Genomic DNA, 18900 nt, shown 5'->3' with positions numbered 1-18900 from the left:
GCCTCCTCCCGGCCCCTTGTGCCCCGCTGCGGGAGCGGAGCCTGGCAGGGAGCGGGAGAGGCGTCCACGCTCCTCTGGGCGGAAGGGGGCCGTATTTCGGTAAAAACGGATTTTGCTAAAATGCGGCGGCGGTGATCTTTGCATTGTTAAAAACAAAACCCCCAAACAACAACAAAAATAAATCAAGTGATTTTCTTTAAACAAATGTGTATTTGTAGTGTATGGATCCCAGGCGTAGCAAAGGCAACAAAAGCCAAGAAAGCTCAAGTCACTCCCTTTGTGTCTTGTTTTGAAGTTGAGAATCACACAAACCCTGAGAACAAGAGCTGGCGTTTGAAATTTTCTTACATGTTTTAAACCACTAAGGTAAAAGAAGGATTTTGAAGCCAAAGGGCTTTGAAGAGATATTGTTGCCTTTTGAGGATGTGCTCACCTGTCATAGCCACAAATTTAGAGCTGAGACACTTGTAACTGAAAAAATTCAAACTGGTTAAGGCTAATTCTTTTTTTCCTACCGAATGGATATAGCTATGTTCTTCTGAAAGTGCTTGTAGTGACATACTTAATTCCTAGATGATATGACACTTATAACTCAGTCCAGCTACGTTTGCAACCATGTACAGTACCTGGTTTAAAAAAAAAAAATGAAACAAACCCTCTACCTGCCTGACACACCAGTATAAATGTTGTGAGGAGGCAATATTCTTGTCCTGTTTTTCCAAAGCATTACACTGTTCTGTTCGGTTGTGCTCTCTCAACTTGTAAACACCAGAGAGGAGAGGTGCTATATAAATAAAAATTGGAATTAAAATTGTTTCCCCGCGTTTTCTGTAGTTGCAGTTTCATTGACAGTCCAGTCACGGAAGTAAACTCTTAACTGTAGTCTCTTCTCCTGACTTCCTCTGCTGCCTTGAGCAAGATTATGTGGATTCAGCAAAAGACTCGAGCATATTTCTGAATACAGGCGTATTTGTAAGTGAACTTAAAAACACTTGGTTTATATATGTAATTGGTTTGGGATAATACAGTCTTATTTATTTAGATGTCATAAGCATTTGTACTTTAAGTCAAAACCTGAGGTGTTCAATATTTCTGAAAGAGATAACCATTAATCTCTGTGCATTTATGTTCTCCATATGCAAAGTAGACGAGGAATTGTTGTCTTGAAAGAGATTTGAGCTTTTGTTAATGTTTGTTTAGTGACTTAAAAATTCTTTATTGCTATGCAGTCGTCAGTCTGATTTAGCTGCGAGCATGGAAAGTAAGTGGTGCATGGGCAAGCAAAATATCATTGCTGAATGAATGAACTTCCTGTCAAAGCTTTTTCTCTACATGCAGAACTAATCATGATGATGTATGAGTTAATTCAGCCTATAGTTCAAAACTCCCACTGCTTCCTGCTGTGGTTAATTCTGGACTTACTTTTCTATTAATGTGGTCTCCAGTATTAAAGACTGTTTTTAGCCTGTCTTGCATGTGTCATCTTTTTGTTTGAGTTGATGAGAAGGTTTTTCATGTAGCAGTGTAGCTTGTCTGAAGAAGCAGCCCAGAACTCTTTCACATTTTTTGCCTTTACTGACATAATGTTTCACACTGTTAATAGAATATAAACTATCGGTTTAGTTATGAGGAAAAATGACTTACAGGTTATAAATATGTATTTTCCTCTTTAAACTCTTTATCTGTGGTAAAAAGTCTAGAAATGTTAGTATCCTTCCTTCAGAATGAGGAAATACTGGTTAGTAAACGTTCCGTTTCTTTGTTTGTGTATATCTAATAGGTCCAAGTGCATATGCAGTAGCTGTAACTTGCTTTTGCATTAGAGGTTGTCTGTAGAAGTTGGTCAGCATACTCAGAAAAGATAAGTGTTATAAACACTGGTTCTGTTCTATCAGGGATAGCAGTAATGAAACCATTTTTAATCAGAGGAATTTCCAGGCACAGACAGTATTTTGAGCAATGGGTTGACTAGCTGTTATGGCCTGCTGCAAAGTCAGTCTAACACAGATAACATTCCATTTTTTTCCTTTCCTGTTCCGTAAATATCCATAAGTGCTGTGGTTTCTAGATATGAGAGAGCACTCTGGTTTGTGCTATAGATAAAAGGTGCAGGAAAACTTAATTTTTTTTTTTTTAAAGTAACTGAAGATGAACTCATAAGCTATAATGATTCATGCTCATAAAATACCAGAATATTCAAGAAACTTTTTTGGGTTTAGCTTTTGTCATTAAAGGGATTCATGTTGTAATGTTGTTGATATAATGTATGTTCATTAAATATTATACAGTAACTGAATATCCTTACAGCTGTAAGTACATTGCCAGTACTTCTGCTCTGCCTTCACCACTATGAGTCTTGAAAGCCATCCTGAAGTAATGAATGTGCTTAACTTTGATTTCATTCTCTGTCTCGAGTCAAAATTCACTTTAACGTTATTGTCCCTATATGGTAGGGCAATTTATCTCTTGGCATGGGGTGGTGATGACGTAGGACAGTTAATTGGTTATTGATTAAAGTATTCCCAGCCTGTTTTTTACTTCTGAAGGCTTGCTTTATGGACAGAATAAATATTATAATCCTGTTTGCTTTCCAGACCTGTTTGTGTTAGGCCCTTCCTCCTAATCCTGGACAAAGTGTGAATAGCTGTGAACATGGTAAGGGTTTATTGGGATGATTTTTGAGATGTTTTGGTAGAAATAAAATTGAAAATTTTCTCTTTCCCAAGGACTAAGAATAAATTGGCATAATGAGAACAATGGTTTTGGAGTGATTGTAGTTATTGGTAAATTTAAGAATATGAATAAAATTCACTATAATGCACATGTCTGTTGTAGGGTAGCTGTTGCTTGCAAGGCACTTGAAATTCTGTTTTTTCAGCTGATTTTAGCGGGGGGGGGAATTGTTTTGATATTTTACTATTTGCAATTAGTGATGACTAAATTAATTACAGTTCTTGTAACTTTATGTAGAGGTCTCAGTATTGTCAATTTACCAAGTGAAGTAAAAAAAACAAAACCAAAACAAAACAAAAATGCAGTTTGCAAGGGAAGCTAGGGCACATGTAGATGTAACATTTCTTGTTGCACCTGACTGTCATTCCAGATTCGAATCGCAGCACTGAATGCGAGCTCCACGATTGAGGATGACTATGAAGGTACCTTCAAAAGTCATAAGACACAGACAAAGGAAGCTCAAGTAAGTAAACCTACAGTTTTCTTAATGAAGTTTTATCTTGATGGGAATTTTGTCCCCTCATTGCAGGGATTGTTCAACCATAATTTTTTGTTTTCAAGAAAGTTGTGTTATTATCTTATCTCTTGAACCTTCCTTCAGCAAGCTTAAAACTTCACTCAAAATGAGTTCTCTTAGGTCTGTAAGACTTGTGTTCTACTAGTCTGGGTGTGGACTGCTACATAGGAGAAAGTATTAAAAGTGTGAAACTACTGATATTAAATATAAGTATATTGTACTAAGTATAAATAATAAAGTTGCCCTACAAAATATGTTCTAATTTTTTAAACCACAGGAAGCAGAAGCTTTTGCTTTGTACCACAAAGCTTTGGACCTTCAGAAACATGACCGATTTGAAGAGTCTGCTAAAGCTTATCATGAGCTCCTTGAGATTCGTCTTCTGCGAGAGGTCAGCGACCTTTAGAGAGTGAAACTCTAGAAACTGTTTTTATTACATTTTGTATTACTTCATTTCTTATTGGCTAATTAGAAATGTCAATGTTGGCAATTGGCAAGTTGCTTGCTGTTCTTTTTACTTGTCTAATTCCTAATGCTCACATTGCATTTATTTTATAATTTCTAGGCCGTTCTTTCTGGTGATGAGAAAGAAGGGCTGAAACATCCAGGCTTGATGTTAAAATATTCCACCTATAAAAACCTAGCACAACTGGCAGCACAACGGGATGACTTAGAGACAGCTATGGAGTTTTATTTGGAGGTACAGTACAGCTAAAATAAAACACTGCAGCCTCAATGTTTGCAAAACCTTGCCAGAATATAGATGTACACCTTTCAGCATACATCATTTGAATGTACATATGAATTCTGTGTGCTTTCTGATGTTACATGTGATATAACTGGTCCACCATTCAGTCCCCAAATCAGTAGTGACCCTGCTGAAAACTAAAGCAGTGCCAATCCCAGCAGACAAGTTGATATGCGTGTCTGAAATGTGAATAATATTGTTTGTTATGCTTTCTAGGCTGTAATGTTAGACTCTACTGATGTCAACCTATGGTACAAAATTGGTCGTGTGGCAATAAAACTAATCCGCCTACCTTTGGCTCGTCATGCTTTTGAAGAAGGTCTCAGGTGTAATCCTGATCACTGGCCTTGTTTAGATAACCTTATCACAGTCTTGTACACACTCAGTGACTACACAAGTAAGTACAGTACACCAAAAAATTTTCTCAAGATATGTGTAATTTTACATATCAGTAAAAAACTGTAACAGTGCAGTTGTATAGGAGAAAGTGTATCTTGCATAAGCAGTACATTAGGGTATGATAGAGACTTCTACATCATCGTAGAGATTTTTTTATTTCATGATGAAGTATGATGGTTTGTATCAATTCTGATTACCCAAAAAATAAATGCCTGTGGTCTCTTAGATCACAGCCTCTGCAAGAAGTTTCGCTGTAGACTGTTCTCTTGCCTTTCAACATATGCTGATTTTGTCTTTCTGGTTATTTCCAGCTACATGGTTCCAGGATTTGGGTATAAAACTACAGTCTAATTAATAGCCTAGTATGATTAATTGTAGTTATGGCAGTTGATACAACTGACCCTAAGATTTTATATTTGAGTAATATCCAGTGATGAGCTGATTCAAAGGAAGTTTAGGAGAGAAGTTGCTAGATGACAGAAATGTTGAATCTGATCCCTTAGGCTTGCCCTACTGGAATGGTCCTAATTCTCTTCATGTAATTTCATACACAAGTGAAAAACTGGTGGGATACATTGCTTGTTACACTAATGGAATCTATAGTTAAGACATTTGATAACATGAAAATGGTAAATGATTGTGTTTCTGCTTTATGATTCTCATTTCTTTTATGCAGGAATGGAGTCTTGAAAGTAAATAAACAATGTTTGCAGTATATCTTTTAAACAAAATTAATTATATTCTTCATCTGGATATAATACTTGGGAAGGCATTACAGGTTATTTTAACTGTATGCGTGTAATTATTTGACATGTTACAAAGCTACTGGTCTCATTTATGTAAATGTTATATTTAGTTGGAGTTCTGTGGTGTATATGAAGTCCAGAAAGGGGGGCTTTGAATCAACCAAAGCAGCAATTGACCGTTTGATTTCTGTTTCTTTGTCAGCATGTTTGTACTTTATCTGCAAAGCTCTGGAAAAAGACTGTCTATATAGCAAAGGATTGGTTCTGAAGGAGAAGATCTTTGAGGAGCAGCCTTGCCTCCGGAAAGATTCCTTAAGGATGTTCCTCAAATGGTGAATGTCATCTTGTAGTATATACTGCATTTGGAGCTATATACTGCATTTGGAGCATAAATTTTGGGTTTGGGGTAGTTCAGAAAAGCTGGTGAGATACAGTGCTTTAAGCTATAACAATATCTTGCTGACCTGCCTTATAAACAATAAAGCAATGTTAAGTGTTGGTGCTGCAGAAAGAATAATCTTCAGTAATTACTTCTGGAGGGAGGTAAAAGGGGCAAAAATATCCATTTGCTACTGCAAATACTTAGATCTCTTGTGATCATATTTTGTTTTATTTCACTTATTTGCAGCTGATATTTCCAGCATTCATTTTAGTTTTCTTTTCCTAATTAAAAAGCAGAAAAAAAAAAAAAAACAACGAAAACCAAACCCCCACACATTACTGCTTTTCCAAGCTGTACAAATTTAGGACTTGATACAATTTTCTCATATCAGTATGTTTCAGGGAGTCTTGCTGATTTTCATTGACAAATGAGAACAGTCAGAAGACTTCGTATGTTTCACTGGTACCCAAGATGCAGAAATTCTTAGTTTATTAAGCTTTCAGATCACTGCAACTCTGAAAATACTTTGCAATATTATGTTTGAGATTTTAGTCCTTTATTATTACTTTTTTATTTGCAATATGTAAAACAGTAAAAATTTGGTATCGTGTAGCTCTGCAAAGGACACTGTCCCTTTCTGTGTGGATTTTATAGTATGAGTGGGTAGAAGGAAAGTGGGAAAAGAGAGACCCATAGAATTTATAGGATCTTTTTAAGTTAATTGACCATGCAGCATCAAAGCTGCTTCTGATACTGTAATATGTTGCTGTGATGGTCAGCAGAATTCAAGAAAGAAGTTAAATTTTTAGTTTAATTATAGTTCATTCTCACTGAATACAGTAATTGTTGCATATGCAGATAACATCAGTACCCTGTGTAAGTTGAGTGTAGTAAATGGAATTGGAATGTGTATGCTAACATGCATCCTTAAGGTACGCAGTAAAACCAGTCAAAAACATGTTTAACATTTTAGACTACTATATTATAACATCTAAAATGTGAAAATACTGAGTATTTAGAAGATAAAAAAGAGAAAGGATAACTTAAATTTTAAGGCTGTAGGATTCTATGTATAGCAGTAAACCTTTAAAAGAAAGTCCTGTTTAGTCATAGAGACCCTGATTTGTTAAGCTGCCTTAGGTCTGGCTTTTAAAATGACTTACATGCTGAACTAAGCCAGGGCTTTTAGCCACTTGCTTTTTATTTCTGCATTGTGATATCTCTGAAAAAGTGGATTATTTTTCACTTTCAAGAATTCATTCTTAGACTCAGACTATAGAAGACAATTTTCAACTCCAAATTTTATTTATGATGACATGAATTCCCCAAAACAGCACTTCAGAGTGAAAGGAATTTCTCAGCTGTAAATTTTTTTTCTGAACCAAAAGCTTCTGTCCCAGAAACCAAAATCTCCAACTTTCCTTTCATTTCTCAGTGTTTGGAAAACAAAATAGGACAGTCTCTTAATTTTTAAGGCAGAACAAAGGTTTCAGATGGTGAACACCTCTAATATGCATGCTATAAAATTTGTAACATAATGGTATTTGAATGCTTGTTTTAACACTTTATTTTGGTTACATTATAGGAGGATATCAAATGAATCTCCCCAGGCTTTAAAAAAAACCAAAACAAAACAACCCAACAAACACACACTTCAGTTTCTCTTCATTTCTTATTATTTCTTAGTGACATGTCTATCCATAATGTAAATGTGAGTGAAGCTGAAACAGCAAGAATCATAGATGAAGCACTGGAGCTACGTAAGAAAAGACAAGCTTTGTTAGTCCGTGACCGAGAACCAGACCTCAAACTGGTCCAGCCAATTCCCTTTTTCACGTATGTCTTCATATTTTCTCTTTTTAAAAAATTTCTCTGAAGCTGCTTATGCTGACAATTATGATGCACTGCAGATTTCTTCAGAAAACTTTTTTTTTTCCTTGTAAAAACAAACAAACTAACCCTCCAATGTTTTCATATTTTATGAGTTTATAAATTGGTCTGGTGTGCTTAACGATTTTAGCATAAACTCCATATTTATCAGTTTTCAACCTTTGAATTAAAACCAGTGATGTTTAAAAAAAAAAAGGATTTAGCAGTCATTCTAACTGATTATTAGATTTTTCATATATGACTAATTTGTATATGAATTTCAAAATTTTAGCTTTTTAAAAAATGTTTTTACTATTGGGATAATGGAAACTCAGAAAAAAATTACAGTTCTTTATTTACAGCAAGATATAAGAATGCTAATAAGTTGTTATATATGTCCTTGTTAAGGCATAAAGGATTGGGTTTTGGTTTGGGTTTTTTATGCACATACATTTCTGGAATATTAATGGACTCCACATGCAGGTCCTATTGCAGAGAAGTTGCTTCTACTTGTGGATAAGGGTCAGATTCTTTTATTGTTGTTTGAATGCAGAACCTGAAAATGATTACTTTGACACTACTTCTTTTAGGGTTTAGTATAGAGGAATTTCCTCAGCAACTACTGCACAGACCTTTTTTGTTATAGACGTTTTCTGAGATTAGGTACATTACTGACTCCCATTTCCTTCCTACTGCAACCAACTCACTAGTTTCCTCTGAAAACTTTTGTCTGCTGCTACATTTCTTCTTGTTTTTCTGAATGGTGTATTCTAGAAGAAAAGCTCCTAAGGACCTCTGTTCCAGGCCTGGAATTGTCAGTGGTCCATGTGACAGAAAATACAAAAAGATACTCTCCAGTTTTTCAAGTTGTGGGACAGACTTTGACACTGAAACATGTATTGCTCTCCCACTGAACATCTGCTCTAGCTGTTGGGGAAAAACAATGTTGAATGCTGTTAGGTTTGTAAATACAATTTAGAAAATGTGACAAGAATTAATGAAGTTGTGATGCCACTGTGTTTCCACGTGCAGGTGGAAGTGTTTAGGAGAAGCTTTACTTGCCATGTATCACCACCTTACAACATGTGATCCTCCTCGACCCAGTCTGGGAAAGAGAATTGATCTCTCAGAATACCGAGACCCAGTTCAACATTTGATTCTTTCTCCTACCTCTACTCCTGTCAGTGTTATTCAGCCAACTCCTGTCAGCACTAATCCAGTGGTGGCAGTGCCAGATCCTGTATTACCTTTTACTGCAGTGACACCCAACTTTCCAAGTCACAGTCAGAATTCATTGGAACCAGGAGCTACTGTAGGTGAGCAAGGTACTTCAGTCTAAGATTCAAGATATTTCCTATTTATCTGGGTATTAAAAGCACTAGCAAAAGAATTCTTTGGGAAGTGCTGTCTTTAAACTGTATGTCAGTGGATTCAGAACCTTTTCAGCATGTGTATAATATCTGATAGAAAAAGTGAAGTTGAGCTCTATAAAATTAAGTTCTGTTAAGCCGCCTTCACATTAGAAAAGGAAAGGCACCTAAACTGCCTGAAAATCACTGATTCCTGACTCAGATATAGGACTGTGTTCAGGACAGTGGACTCTAATCGAGTTGAGTCAGGTTGATTATTTGTTCTTAATTGTTACTCCAGTGCAGGAGTATGTAACCTCTTCTGGTTTTATGCTACTGACTACAGTTTCTCAGTCTTTAAGATTAGGAGAATCATGACTCTGTTCCATTAGTGATGCATATCGAGCTTTTAATGTTGTGGAGAGTCTTGAGCTTCTTGGAATGACTGAGCTGTTACAGAAGATGATTGGATTATTATTCTGCTTATGTGTAACCTTTAAGAACCTGAGAGAACCATGGTGTCAGCTATACTTATTTGAAATCTGTGGCAAGAGAAGAGGTTTGAATATTTTATACTGTAGATGTACAGCTATTTATATATCTAAAACTATCAAGGAATTACTAGTATTTTGATGATATTAATGAGAATTTACACGTCTTTCTGGAGTTAAAGGCAGACTCCTCTGATTCCCATTTCAGAAACTTCTGAAGACTAAAGTAATGAATTCTAATGAATAATGAAATGCAGAATTTTCAGTGTCTGCTTCTTGCCTCAGACCAGCACTTTTATGCAAAATGCCATAACCAGTTTGTATTAGTGACATCTTCCTTTATTATTTTTTTAATTTTTTGCACTGTCTTCTGAAGGAAACCAATGAATCTCAGGTGTTGCTGTAGAATAAAATAAAGTGTCACCCACAAATAACTTCTTTTTTTTTTTTTAAATAAACCAGATTATCCACTTTTTGTTTGGCAATTTAACCTGTCAGTATCTTTTGTGTGTGTGTGTGTTAAATTCTGTTTCTAGGTGACACATCTGCAGGTGATAAATCTAAGAAAGGTGTGAAGCGAAAGAGAATTGCAGAAGATACCGGTGAAACAGCAAAAAGGAGATCTGCTAGAGTCCGGAACACCAAGTGTAAAAAAGAGGAGAAGGTTGACTTTCAAGAGCTGTTGGTGAAATTCCTTCCTTCCAGGTACTGTACAGCAATAATTTCCATTATGACAGTATCAAGAGCTAGGTAGAAGAAGCTGTTTGGGATTTTGTTTGATTGATATGACCCAATTTAAAATCACTAGACCTGTGCTATTTTTGAAGCAGATGTGATGCATTGTCTTCTCATAAACTTAATAAAACTGGTTTTAGTAACAATTACTAAAACCGAATTAAAAAATAAGAAAGCTTTTATCAATGTGAAATCAATTTACAGGACAATGCAGATGTCAAAATAGATAAGATAAACAAGGAAATCTTGGTTTGAACAAAATTTGGGAACTGGATGTAGGTCTCTGAATTTGAAGTTAATGTACTTTCACTGTTAAAATATGCTCAGTGTGCCATGTTTCGGGTTCAGTGACTAGTGCAAGAAAGAATGAGGATTTTGTTGATACTGTTGGGTTTGCCCCACTTTGACACAGGTTAAGAAAATTAGATCCAGAGGAGGAGGAGGACCCTTTCAATAACTATGAGGTGCAGTCAGAGGTCAAAGAGGAGAACTTCCAGCATGTTGGACCACATAGAATGTCATTTGATTCTACAACATTTATGGAATCTGGTAGGGATTTTGTTATGACCATCACTCTTTGTTGTTTCTTCTATATTGTATGCTTTATTTTCTGTATTTTCCTATCATATTTAGAAGATACAGAAGTATATGTTATTTTAAATTGAGTATAATTTTATGACATAGAAATATCTCAGTTGGTAACAGGTGTGATATTATTGTGTCTTGGGAACTGCTTCATTACGGTGTGCAAGAGCTCTGTTGCATGGAGTTTCCCATTTAAACAGGTTGGAAGACAGTAACTTAATTCTGTGTGTATGCAGTGCAGGAGACCTGCTGCAAGATTAATGCGTAAAACACCGTTGAAACTAACTTGTTTCAAGTTATAGTCTACCTTGACCTTAAACACGTATGGCTTTTATTTGCTTTCCAGAAAAGCAGGACGTTCATGAATTCCTGCTGGATAACCTGAACAATGGTGGGATCTTGGAGCTGATGATGAGATATCTAAAGGTCATCAGCCAGAAGTTCCTAGTGAAGTGGCCTTCTGGCTTGTGTGAGGTGGTCCTTAGTATCTATAATAGCTGGAGAAAGCATAGTAGTAGTCTTCCCAATCCATTACTGAGGGACTCAAGTAATCAGCATATCAAGGTAATGAAGCACTTTTCCTTTTATTTCTATTTGTTGCTTTGTTGCTCTTTGTGTAGCAAAAGTACCTACCTGAAATCCAGCAATTAGACGGAGGTTTTGCTTACCTCTGTCTGTGGAGCTGTGTGTCCTAGCTGTTGCATGTTCCATGAACTGTGTTATACTGTAGCTTGCATAGTTCTTTCTGAACATATCTGGGTGATGCTATATGCAAATGTACCCCATACATAAGATGTGTGCATATATATACACACATATGTGTATAGTCTCAATGTAAATACTATAGATGTAAATACAGTTTATTCCATTACTCAGATGTAAATACAGTTTATTCCATTACTCAGTCGTTGCTCTTTCTTTTTCTTCCCTCCCTTTGGTTGTGATAGTACAAAGTTTTGTTTTGTCATCAGTTGAGAGGCTCTGTTCACACTGCCTGATTGAGGGTCAGCATTTCTGCTCTAAATAGACTAAATACACTTTAGTTTAAAAAATAACCTGCAATTTACAGTAAAAACAAAAACCCAAACAGAAACAACCCCAAACCCCCAGCATCACCATTTTATTACCTTTATAAATACATAGTTTTCACAAATGCAAACAGAAAAAATGGTAAATTCGTTAAATTAATGTTAAACCATCTTAGTGACCCCAGATGATGGGTCAAGATGAATTATAAGACCAGTACTGATACTTTTTGTCCACTGAGCCTGCCTGTGTTATCTTTTCAATGTTAGCAGTGTATATTAATTTGGAAAGTTATTTGCCTTTGGTATGACTGCAGTACGAAATATTTTTTTTTTTCAGGTCAACAGTGTTTCTACTTTTTGCAAATGAAAAATGAGTTCTGAAAGCCATGTTCTGTTGACTTAGTTTACAAAACAAACAAACAATTTCTATGTAGCAGATGTTAAATTTTTTTATACATCCTATGACTTTTCTATTTCTGTATATTTTTCATATATACATACCCTTTTTTAAACAAATGTAAATATATTTATAAATTATTCCTTTGGTTCTCATTATGACTGCATAACTGCTTGCTTGTATGTAAAAATTTTAAAAGTCAAAACTTTGTAGCTATACTACTGAAAATCACTGTCCTCATGATTGTCCTTGAATTTATTTTAAATTTTATCTGCAAGCTACACTGAGTGTAATAGATTCTGTTTTTTAAGACTGTAAGGGGCTATTCTGGTAACACGGATTTTTGAACCTTTTCACAAGCATCTGTTTTTTACAGCTGGACTTGTAGCCCTTATTCCTATTAACTTAATCAGAAAATAGTGTACTCTTCACTGCACAAAGCTACTTGGCAGAGATCCATGGTGATGTGATTTTTTAATATACTCCTGAACTTTATCCAGCAAGCATTAATAAGCTGATAAGACAGGAGTACATGCTCAGTCTTTTGGAGACAAATACTGGAAAAAATACAGGATATAGACTTTTTTTCTCAAATATCAGTACTTCTGCTATATTCTGGAAACATGCTTTTAGCATGATTTAGCAATTTAATATAGTTTTATTTCAGCCAGATACAAAAATAAGGATGTCACTTTTTTCTAGCATCAGGCAATGCTATCCTGACTGCCGCCTTTTATGAGCTGAGATTTTTTTTTTAATGGTTCTTTTAAGTATTGTTTTGTTTTGTACCTTGTTGATTTGTAAATGCTATTATATACCTCAAGACAGAGGAAGAATTAGTTATAGCTTGGGAATAGAAATCCCAAGAGGACAAGCTGAAGGTTTTCTTTGAAGTAAATTGCAAATGTGGTGATGATTTTTTTTTTTAATTCTTCTTTTAATGTATTTCTTTCTGTATGTTTTTTTTGGTATCTTTATACTTTTTCTAAGGATATGATGTTGATGAGCCTTTCTTGCATGGAACTGCAATTAGATCAATGGCTGTTGACGAAAGGGAAGAGCTCTGCAGGTGAGAACTGGGTGTTACTTTCTTCAGACTCTAAAACTGCTCAAGATATATGAATAAATGTTTCCAGGAATTCATTGGGTTTTTTTCTTAATGAGTTTCAGATCTATATTTTCTTGGTCTGTCAATTGCTTGCCTTAAAGTAGATCAGTACTTTTGAAATACTAATATGTGGGACTCTTTTCATGGGGTGCTAGTGCCTTTATGATAACATGTAATTAATTAAACATTTGCAGTTTCTCCACGAAATTGCCCTGCTGTCTCTGTGAATGGAAAGTTTGGTCCTGACTTCCCAGGAACTCATTTCTTGGGAGACCTGTTGCAGCTGTCATTTGCATCCTCACAGCGAGATTTATTTGAGGAAGGCTGGATGGAGTTTGTCACTCGAGTGTATTGGCTGAAAGCTCGCTTTCTAGCACTGCAGGTTTGGTTTACATTTGATTTAACAAATAAAACTTTTCCTAAATTAAAATCAGTGTGGTTCAGAGATACTACAGCTAATTTGAGAATTTAAGCTCATTTAAGCATGTGGATAAAATCAGCTCAAAACATGGTGATTTCATTTTACTTTTTAATAAACTATCCGTGAGGGTAAAGGTGGAAATGAAGTAGGAGGTCTCACATGCTAATCTAATTTGGACCAAAGTTATTTGGAGTAGTATTGAGTAGCTGCAGAACATGGATTTTTTTGGCACCTGGACTAGTGGATACTATCAAAGTCCCAGACAGTCCAAAATGCAGCTTTCAGCTGAAGCAGACTCTGTGTTTAATTACTCTCCCCTCTGCTTTTTCAAGGTAGCATGATTCTACTTTTGGAGACATTTAATTTAATATGCAGATTTTGAAACAGAGGGTTTTAAACATATCACTAAGGGAATAATTTGAAAGAAATGTTATTTGATCCCAGACGTTTTTTCCCTTCAAGTGTTTCTTCCTGAAGACATCAAAGAGTTTGTTTATGCATCAGTTATGTTTAAGTTAATTGTCAACTAGTAATGTGAGTCACTTTCATAAGTGTGAACTAACCAGTTCCTTCCATTTTTATTTTTTGCATCTAAGGATTCCTTTCTAATAAACTTACTTGAGGAAAAATGGGAGTTCCTTTACACCTACTGCCATTTTATCTTTAGATATATATTTTGCCTGTGCAGCTTGCATTCTGTTCCTGACCACTCAACTTCAGGATTTACTTCAGCTGGACAAAGGAAGTAGAATGCATTCACTTTGCAGAATATAAGAATGTTTCTTGACTCTGTTTTTATTTGCACAAATGGAAGAGTTATTTCTACTGGTGTTCTCTTCCATGTTCTGAAGGAAAGGGATTTTAGAAATCCAAGTTAATATTTCAAATTTACAGAAGCAGAATTCTATTTCTCTGATTTATTTTATCTATTGTTAAAGTCACTGATAAGATATGCTGCTTTTTTTTTTTTTAAATTTGAGATTGTCAATTGGATTTGTTTTTTATTTAGGAGGATGTGCAGTAGTCACACTGGCAGTGCCTGCATTGAATTTAAACATTTTCTACATGCTTTAGAAATCCTTGCTGCAGACAGAACTCTAGGGTTTTTTTGTTTGTTTGTTTCCTCTGTATTGTTTCTGTAGGGAGACATGGAACAGGCCCTTGAAAACTATGATATCTGCACTGAAATGCTACAGAACTCCACTACAATGCAAGCTAAAGCTGGCAATGAATGCAGCATTGTAATACGGTTACCTAATCTACATGTTGATTCCGTTGTTTCTTTAGAAGAGGTAAGAATTAATTTGCAGGTGTCAATCCCTCCCAGTTTCAAAGGTCATCTATGAATTAGCTCTTTTGTGATGGAACTTTACTGTATCTGTCCTAGAATTTTTCTAAGAGTGGAAGGACAGGTTTGTAGTTTAATGACAATGTCAAGGCCATCATCTACTTTTCAAAAAGACACCTTCTGGATCTGTTGGTTCTGTACAACTTAAGATTGCTTTTGTGCAAAATAACAGTATTAGAGCAGCTGCATGTAGAACACTAGATTATTATCAAATCAGCATTTGGTTATGGGACTGGTGCCACAGCGGTTTGGCTCCCTAGACCATGAGACTCGTTATGAGAAATGTGGCCTACTGGGGGCTGAGGGGTCCATCTGTCAGAGAAGGGGAAGGGCATCTTCAGCTCTGGGGAGACATTATAGAAGCCTTCCAGTCTTGAAGAAGGCTACAAGAAAGGTGAGGAGGGACTCTCTATTGGGGAGTGTAGTGATAGGATGAGGGGTAGCGGTTTTAAACTTAAAGAGGGTGGATTGAGATTAGATATAAGGAAGAAATTCTTCCTTGTGAGGGTGGTGAGGCCCTGGCACAGGTTGCCCAGAGAGGTTTTGGATGCCCCCTCCTTGGCAGTGTTCCAGGCCAGGTTGGATGGCGCTTTGGGCAACCTGGGCTAGTGGAAGGTGTCCATGGTCCTTTCCATGCCAAACCATTCTATCATTAGATTAATGTTTTATTTTCTGTTCTTAAACATAAATTTCACCTTTGCCTTAATGAGCTTTTTACTTCAGCAGTCTGTTTTCCATGTAACCATTTGCATACACTTAAACAAAGGGATGTCCATCTTCTTTCTGTTGCAGTTTTGGGGGATGAACTCCAACACAGGAGATGCCATCTTCACTTTGAAGTTCATCTGATGGATGCATTCTTGCAGTGTAGAAATGTGTGATTCTGGGATTTGAGGCAAAAAAGTTCTAGTCATCATAGCACTAAAGTCACATACTCTGTAATAATTAAAAATCTGTGGAATGGGTAAAGTGTTACATAGTTGGTGTTTTCTTCCTGGTTTATATTCCTGGATGTAACTGTAGAGTTCACATAGGTTTACAGTTAAACTGCTAGGAGAAATGTCAGTAGTCAAATGTACATGAAGACAAAATGAAAGTGGGATTGTACCATCTGTAATGTTTGCAGATTGAAAAGAACCTAAAATCTCTGGAGAGATGCCAGTCTTTGGAAGAGATCCAGCGACTGTATGAGGCAGGGGATTATAATGCAGTAGTGCATCTGCTTCGTCCAACATTATGCTTTAATGGTTATGACAGAGCAAAACATCTGGAATTTGTAACATCCATACCAGAAAGACCAGCACAGCTGCTCCTTCTACAGGTTTGTTTTGTTTCTTGAAAAAAATCTTTTTTAATAAGGGATTAAGATTTATTCCTGAAAACAGGATGAAAGGATTTCTAGAGTGGATGTTAATGGTTTACGAGTCTTATTTACAAAGCAAAAGATGGAACTAAATCTGTGAATGGTCTGACCAGCATAGCTTTATTGACATCATTAGCAATATGCCAGCTTTTGCTAACTGAGAATGTGACTAAATATGTAAGATGTCTGAAGCCTACATGAAGTGGCCAGAAAAATTGTAAATTCAAATAAACTTGAATCATTTGCAGAGAGATCTTATGGATGGATGGATTCATTCTATCTGCATCTGCTGTGAATACATCGTGGTTTTGCTGATGTTAACTATATGGTAATTTCCACCATTCTGAAACTTAAAAGTTATCTAGCATATGAATGATTTTTACAATGTGGTGTATCTGTCCTGCATCAATGACAAACTATTGATAGCTACATTCCATATAATTGCTAGAGATTTAGTACTTTTGACACTTCAAAAATAAGTGTACAAATGAGCTTACCTACAGGAACAATTTGAGCCTGTCAGGTTCTCTGGGAAAGGAAAAAAAAAAAAGGTTGCACAGAAAAAGATTGATGCTCTTTTAACTGGACTGAACCAAATCCTCCAGCCTCCATGCCATCTTGTGACCCAAACTTGTCAGAGTAGAAAGAATTGGGAGGATGCTAGCCTTATAGTTGCTATGTTGTTATTTGTGAAATAATAAAACGGTATCACAGCATTATAAAGATCCAAATCCTGTCTCCACAGGGCCGCAATTCAACTGCATGTCATTAGAATTTTAGACCTATGGCTATTTCTTTCCTGAATCTTTTTTTTCCTTGCATCTCATATTAAAGCAGGAAGATTAAGTAATGATTTTTTGGAAATTTAGATCCTACCTTTATATTTGTCATTCAGGGTCCATGCACGTCCTATTATTCTTTTTTAATGTCATGTTTAAAAGTGTTCTGCTACCATTTCATTAAAGTAACCAAAGTAACCATATATAGTGTATTGCTTTGCCCTGCTGTACATTCATGGTTTAAAATAAACCCTTCATCCCTATCATAGTTTTTGTTCATAATTACATTCCCTAGGACTCCCTGCTCAAACTGAAAGATTACAAGCAATGCTTTGAACACTCAGAAGTTGCCTTGAATGAAGCAGTTCAGCAGATGATTAATACAACAACAGCCTCTGCTAAGGAAGAGTGGGTTGCTACGGTAACACAGCTGCTCGCAGGAATAGATACTTCATTATCATCAGTCAACATGATCCTGAAAGACTCCTCTCTAACACCAAGCCTTGTTCGATTAACAAACAACCTGATTCAGGTAACCTGTTCACTTGCACTAAGAAAGAGGTATTGTGTGCTACAGACCTTCAGACATGATACAGCTGCTGTCTGAATTGCCGCCCACTCACAGTGATGTTTTGGGTAACATTTTTGTTGGGGGAGGGTTGAGGGAAGATGAGCATTACCTTCACAGTCTTTATTTTCATTGCAGTATGTTAGAGATGCACTGAGCACACCAGTGCTAGAATCAGTACCTTCAAACACTGAGCTGCCTAAAATAACCAAGGAATGGTAGTAAGATAACACAAGGAACAACACTACTTTCTTACACTATTTGAAGTGGTGATAATGTGAAGACTGTTTGAGCTCAAGCAGTTTGTAAGTTACGGCACTGATCTTGGCTGTATGTGCTCTGGGCCAGAAGACAAGATCCCCATAAGCCTGATGAACATGGTTGCTTGCAAGTGCTGGCCAAGCTCAGGGTTTTTCCAGTGAAAACAGAGAGGATGATGAGAAGAGTGCAGGGAAATAAGTGATGTATAGACTGTTTCTAGTGTTATGAATACAGCTGATTTTAGCCTTCTAAAGAAAGTACTTTCAGACCTTAACACTATTGAATGAATGTTTTTCAGTCCAGGTAACATAGCAGACTCTCAGTTTTGTTAAGCTAGTCTAGTTAATGTCAAAATTCAGTGTGCTTGAAGTTTTACATCTGTGTTTAGTTCAGGAAAAAACAAGGACCTTCACTACTCACAAAATCATATTCTCATTGTGTAAAGTTTTTATGTGCGTCTCTATGTTATAGAATGTAATGGAACTCTGGACAACAGTGTATTCATTGTATTGAATATACATAACAGTGTATTCAATATCCTAAATGGTTTCTGTAGTAATAATAAATATGATTTTTCATCTACATAAATACCAACAGAAAAACTGTTGCATGGGTGAAAGAATGTGAAGAAAGTGTAGGACTTCATAAATTTCTGGGACTGTGGCAATAAAATGGGCAGTTGTCTATGAGAAATGCTAGGACAACAGTTCCGTGATACAGCATTGTGTTGCTCAGAATTTATTCAGTTACATAATTTTAGAGCATCTTTTAATGATTATAGTTGGTCTTTAACAGTTGTTGTAAGTCCTGGTAAAGAATTCACAAATTTTTAACTAAGTTCCTCTTCCTTGCTGGGTTGTAGATAAATTTTTTTGTACAGTAATGAGGCTGATTAACACTAAGAATTTATGCTGTGCATTTGCTTGCTTTGAATTGTTTGTATATGGTATTACCAGAGAAATAACTAACTGAGAAATGGTGGTGCAAGAGGAGTGTCAGGGCAGGGGAAATGACCTTCGACTTTTCCCCATATGAGTTGATCTAATCTGTAGGACTTTTACTGCCACTCATTG

General features: G+C 36.1%; 1 protein-coding gene across 5 annotated transcripts in view; it reads left to right on the top strand.

Annotated features, from left to right (window-relative positions):
* The first annotated feature begins 838 nt into the window (after window positions 1–838).
* Window positions 839–18900, top strand: part of CABIN1 (calcineurin binding protein 1) — a 117299-nt gene continuing 99237 nt past the window's right edge. For 2 of the 5 annotated variants that reach the window (XM_026859583.1, XM_026859581.1), the window contains exons 1-17: window positions 839–972; window positions 2595–2655; window positions 3104–3196; window positions 3528–3641; window positions 3816–3950; window positions 4215–4395; window positions 5346–5475; window positions 7212–7361; window positions 8427–8710; window positions 9771–9939; window positions 10382–10518; window positions 10901–11118; window positions 12970–13048; window positions 13282–13469; window positions 14651–14800; window positions 15983–16177; window positions 17294–17530. In XM_026859583.1, coding sequence (XP_026715384.1) covers window positions 2653–2655; window positions 3104–3196; window positions 3528–3641; window positions 3816–3950; window positions 4215–4395; window positions 5346–5475; window positions 7212–7361; window positions 8427–8710; window positions 9771–9939; window positions 10382–10518; window positions 10901–11118; window positions 12970–13048; window positions 13282–13469; window positions 14651–14800; window positions 15983–16177; window positions 17294–17530 — 2463 coding nt within the window. In that variant the 5' untranslated portion in view covers window positions 839–972; window positions 2595–2652. Of the gene's footprint in view, window positions 973–2594; window positions 2656–3103; window positions 3197–3527; window positions 3642–3815; window positions 3951–4214; window positions 4396–5345; window positions 5476–7211; window positions 7362–8426; window positions 8720–9770; window positions 9940–10381; window positions 10519–10900; window positions 11119–12969; window positions 13049–13281; window positions 13470–14650; window positions 14801–15982; window positions 16178–17293; window positions 17531–18900 lie in introns of all 5 variants that reach the window. The other 3 variants (XM_026859579.1, XM_026859582.1, XM_026859580.1) reach the window with 2 other exon arrangements.

The sequence above is a fragment of the Athene cunicularia genome (genome assembly GCF_003259725.1).
Source record: "Athene cunicularia isolate RWA chromosome 15 unlocalized genomic scaffold, athCun1 chr15_part1, whole genome shotgun sequence".
Lineage (NCBI taxonomy): Eukaryota > Metazoa > Chordata > Aves > Strigiformes > Strigidae > Athene > Athene cunicularia.
Note: the sequence above shows the minus strand (reverse complement) of the source record. Positions and strands in the feature narration are given on the sequence as shown.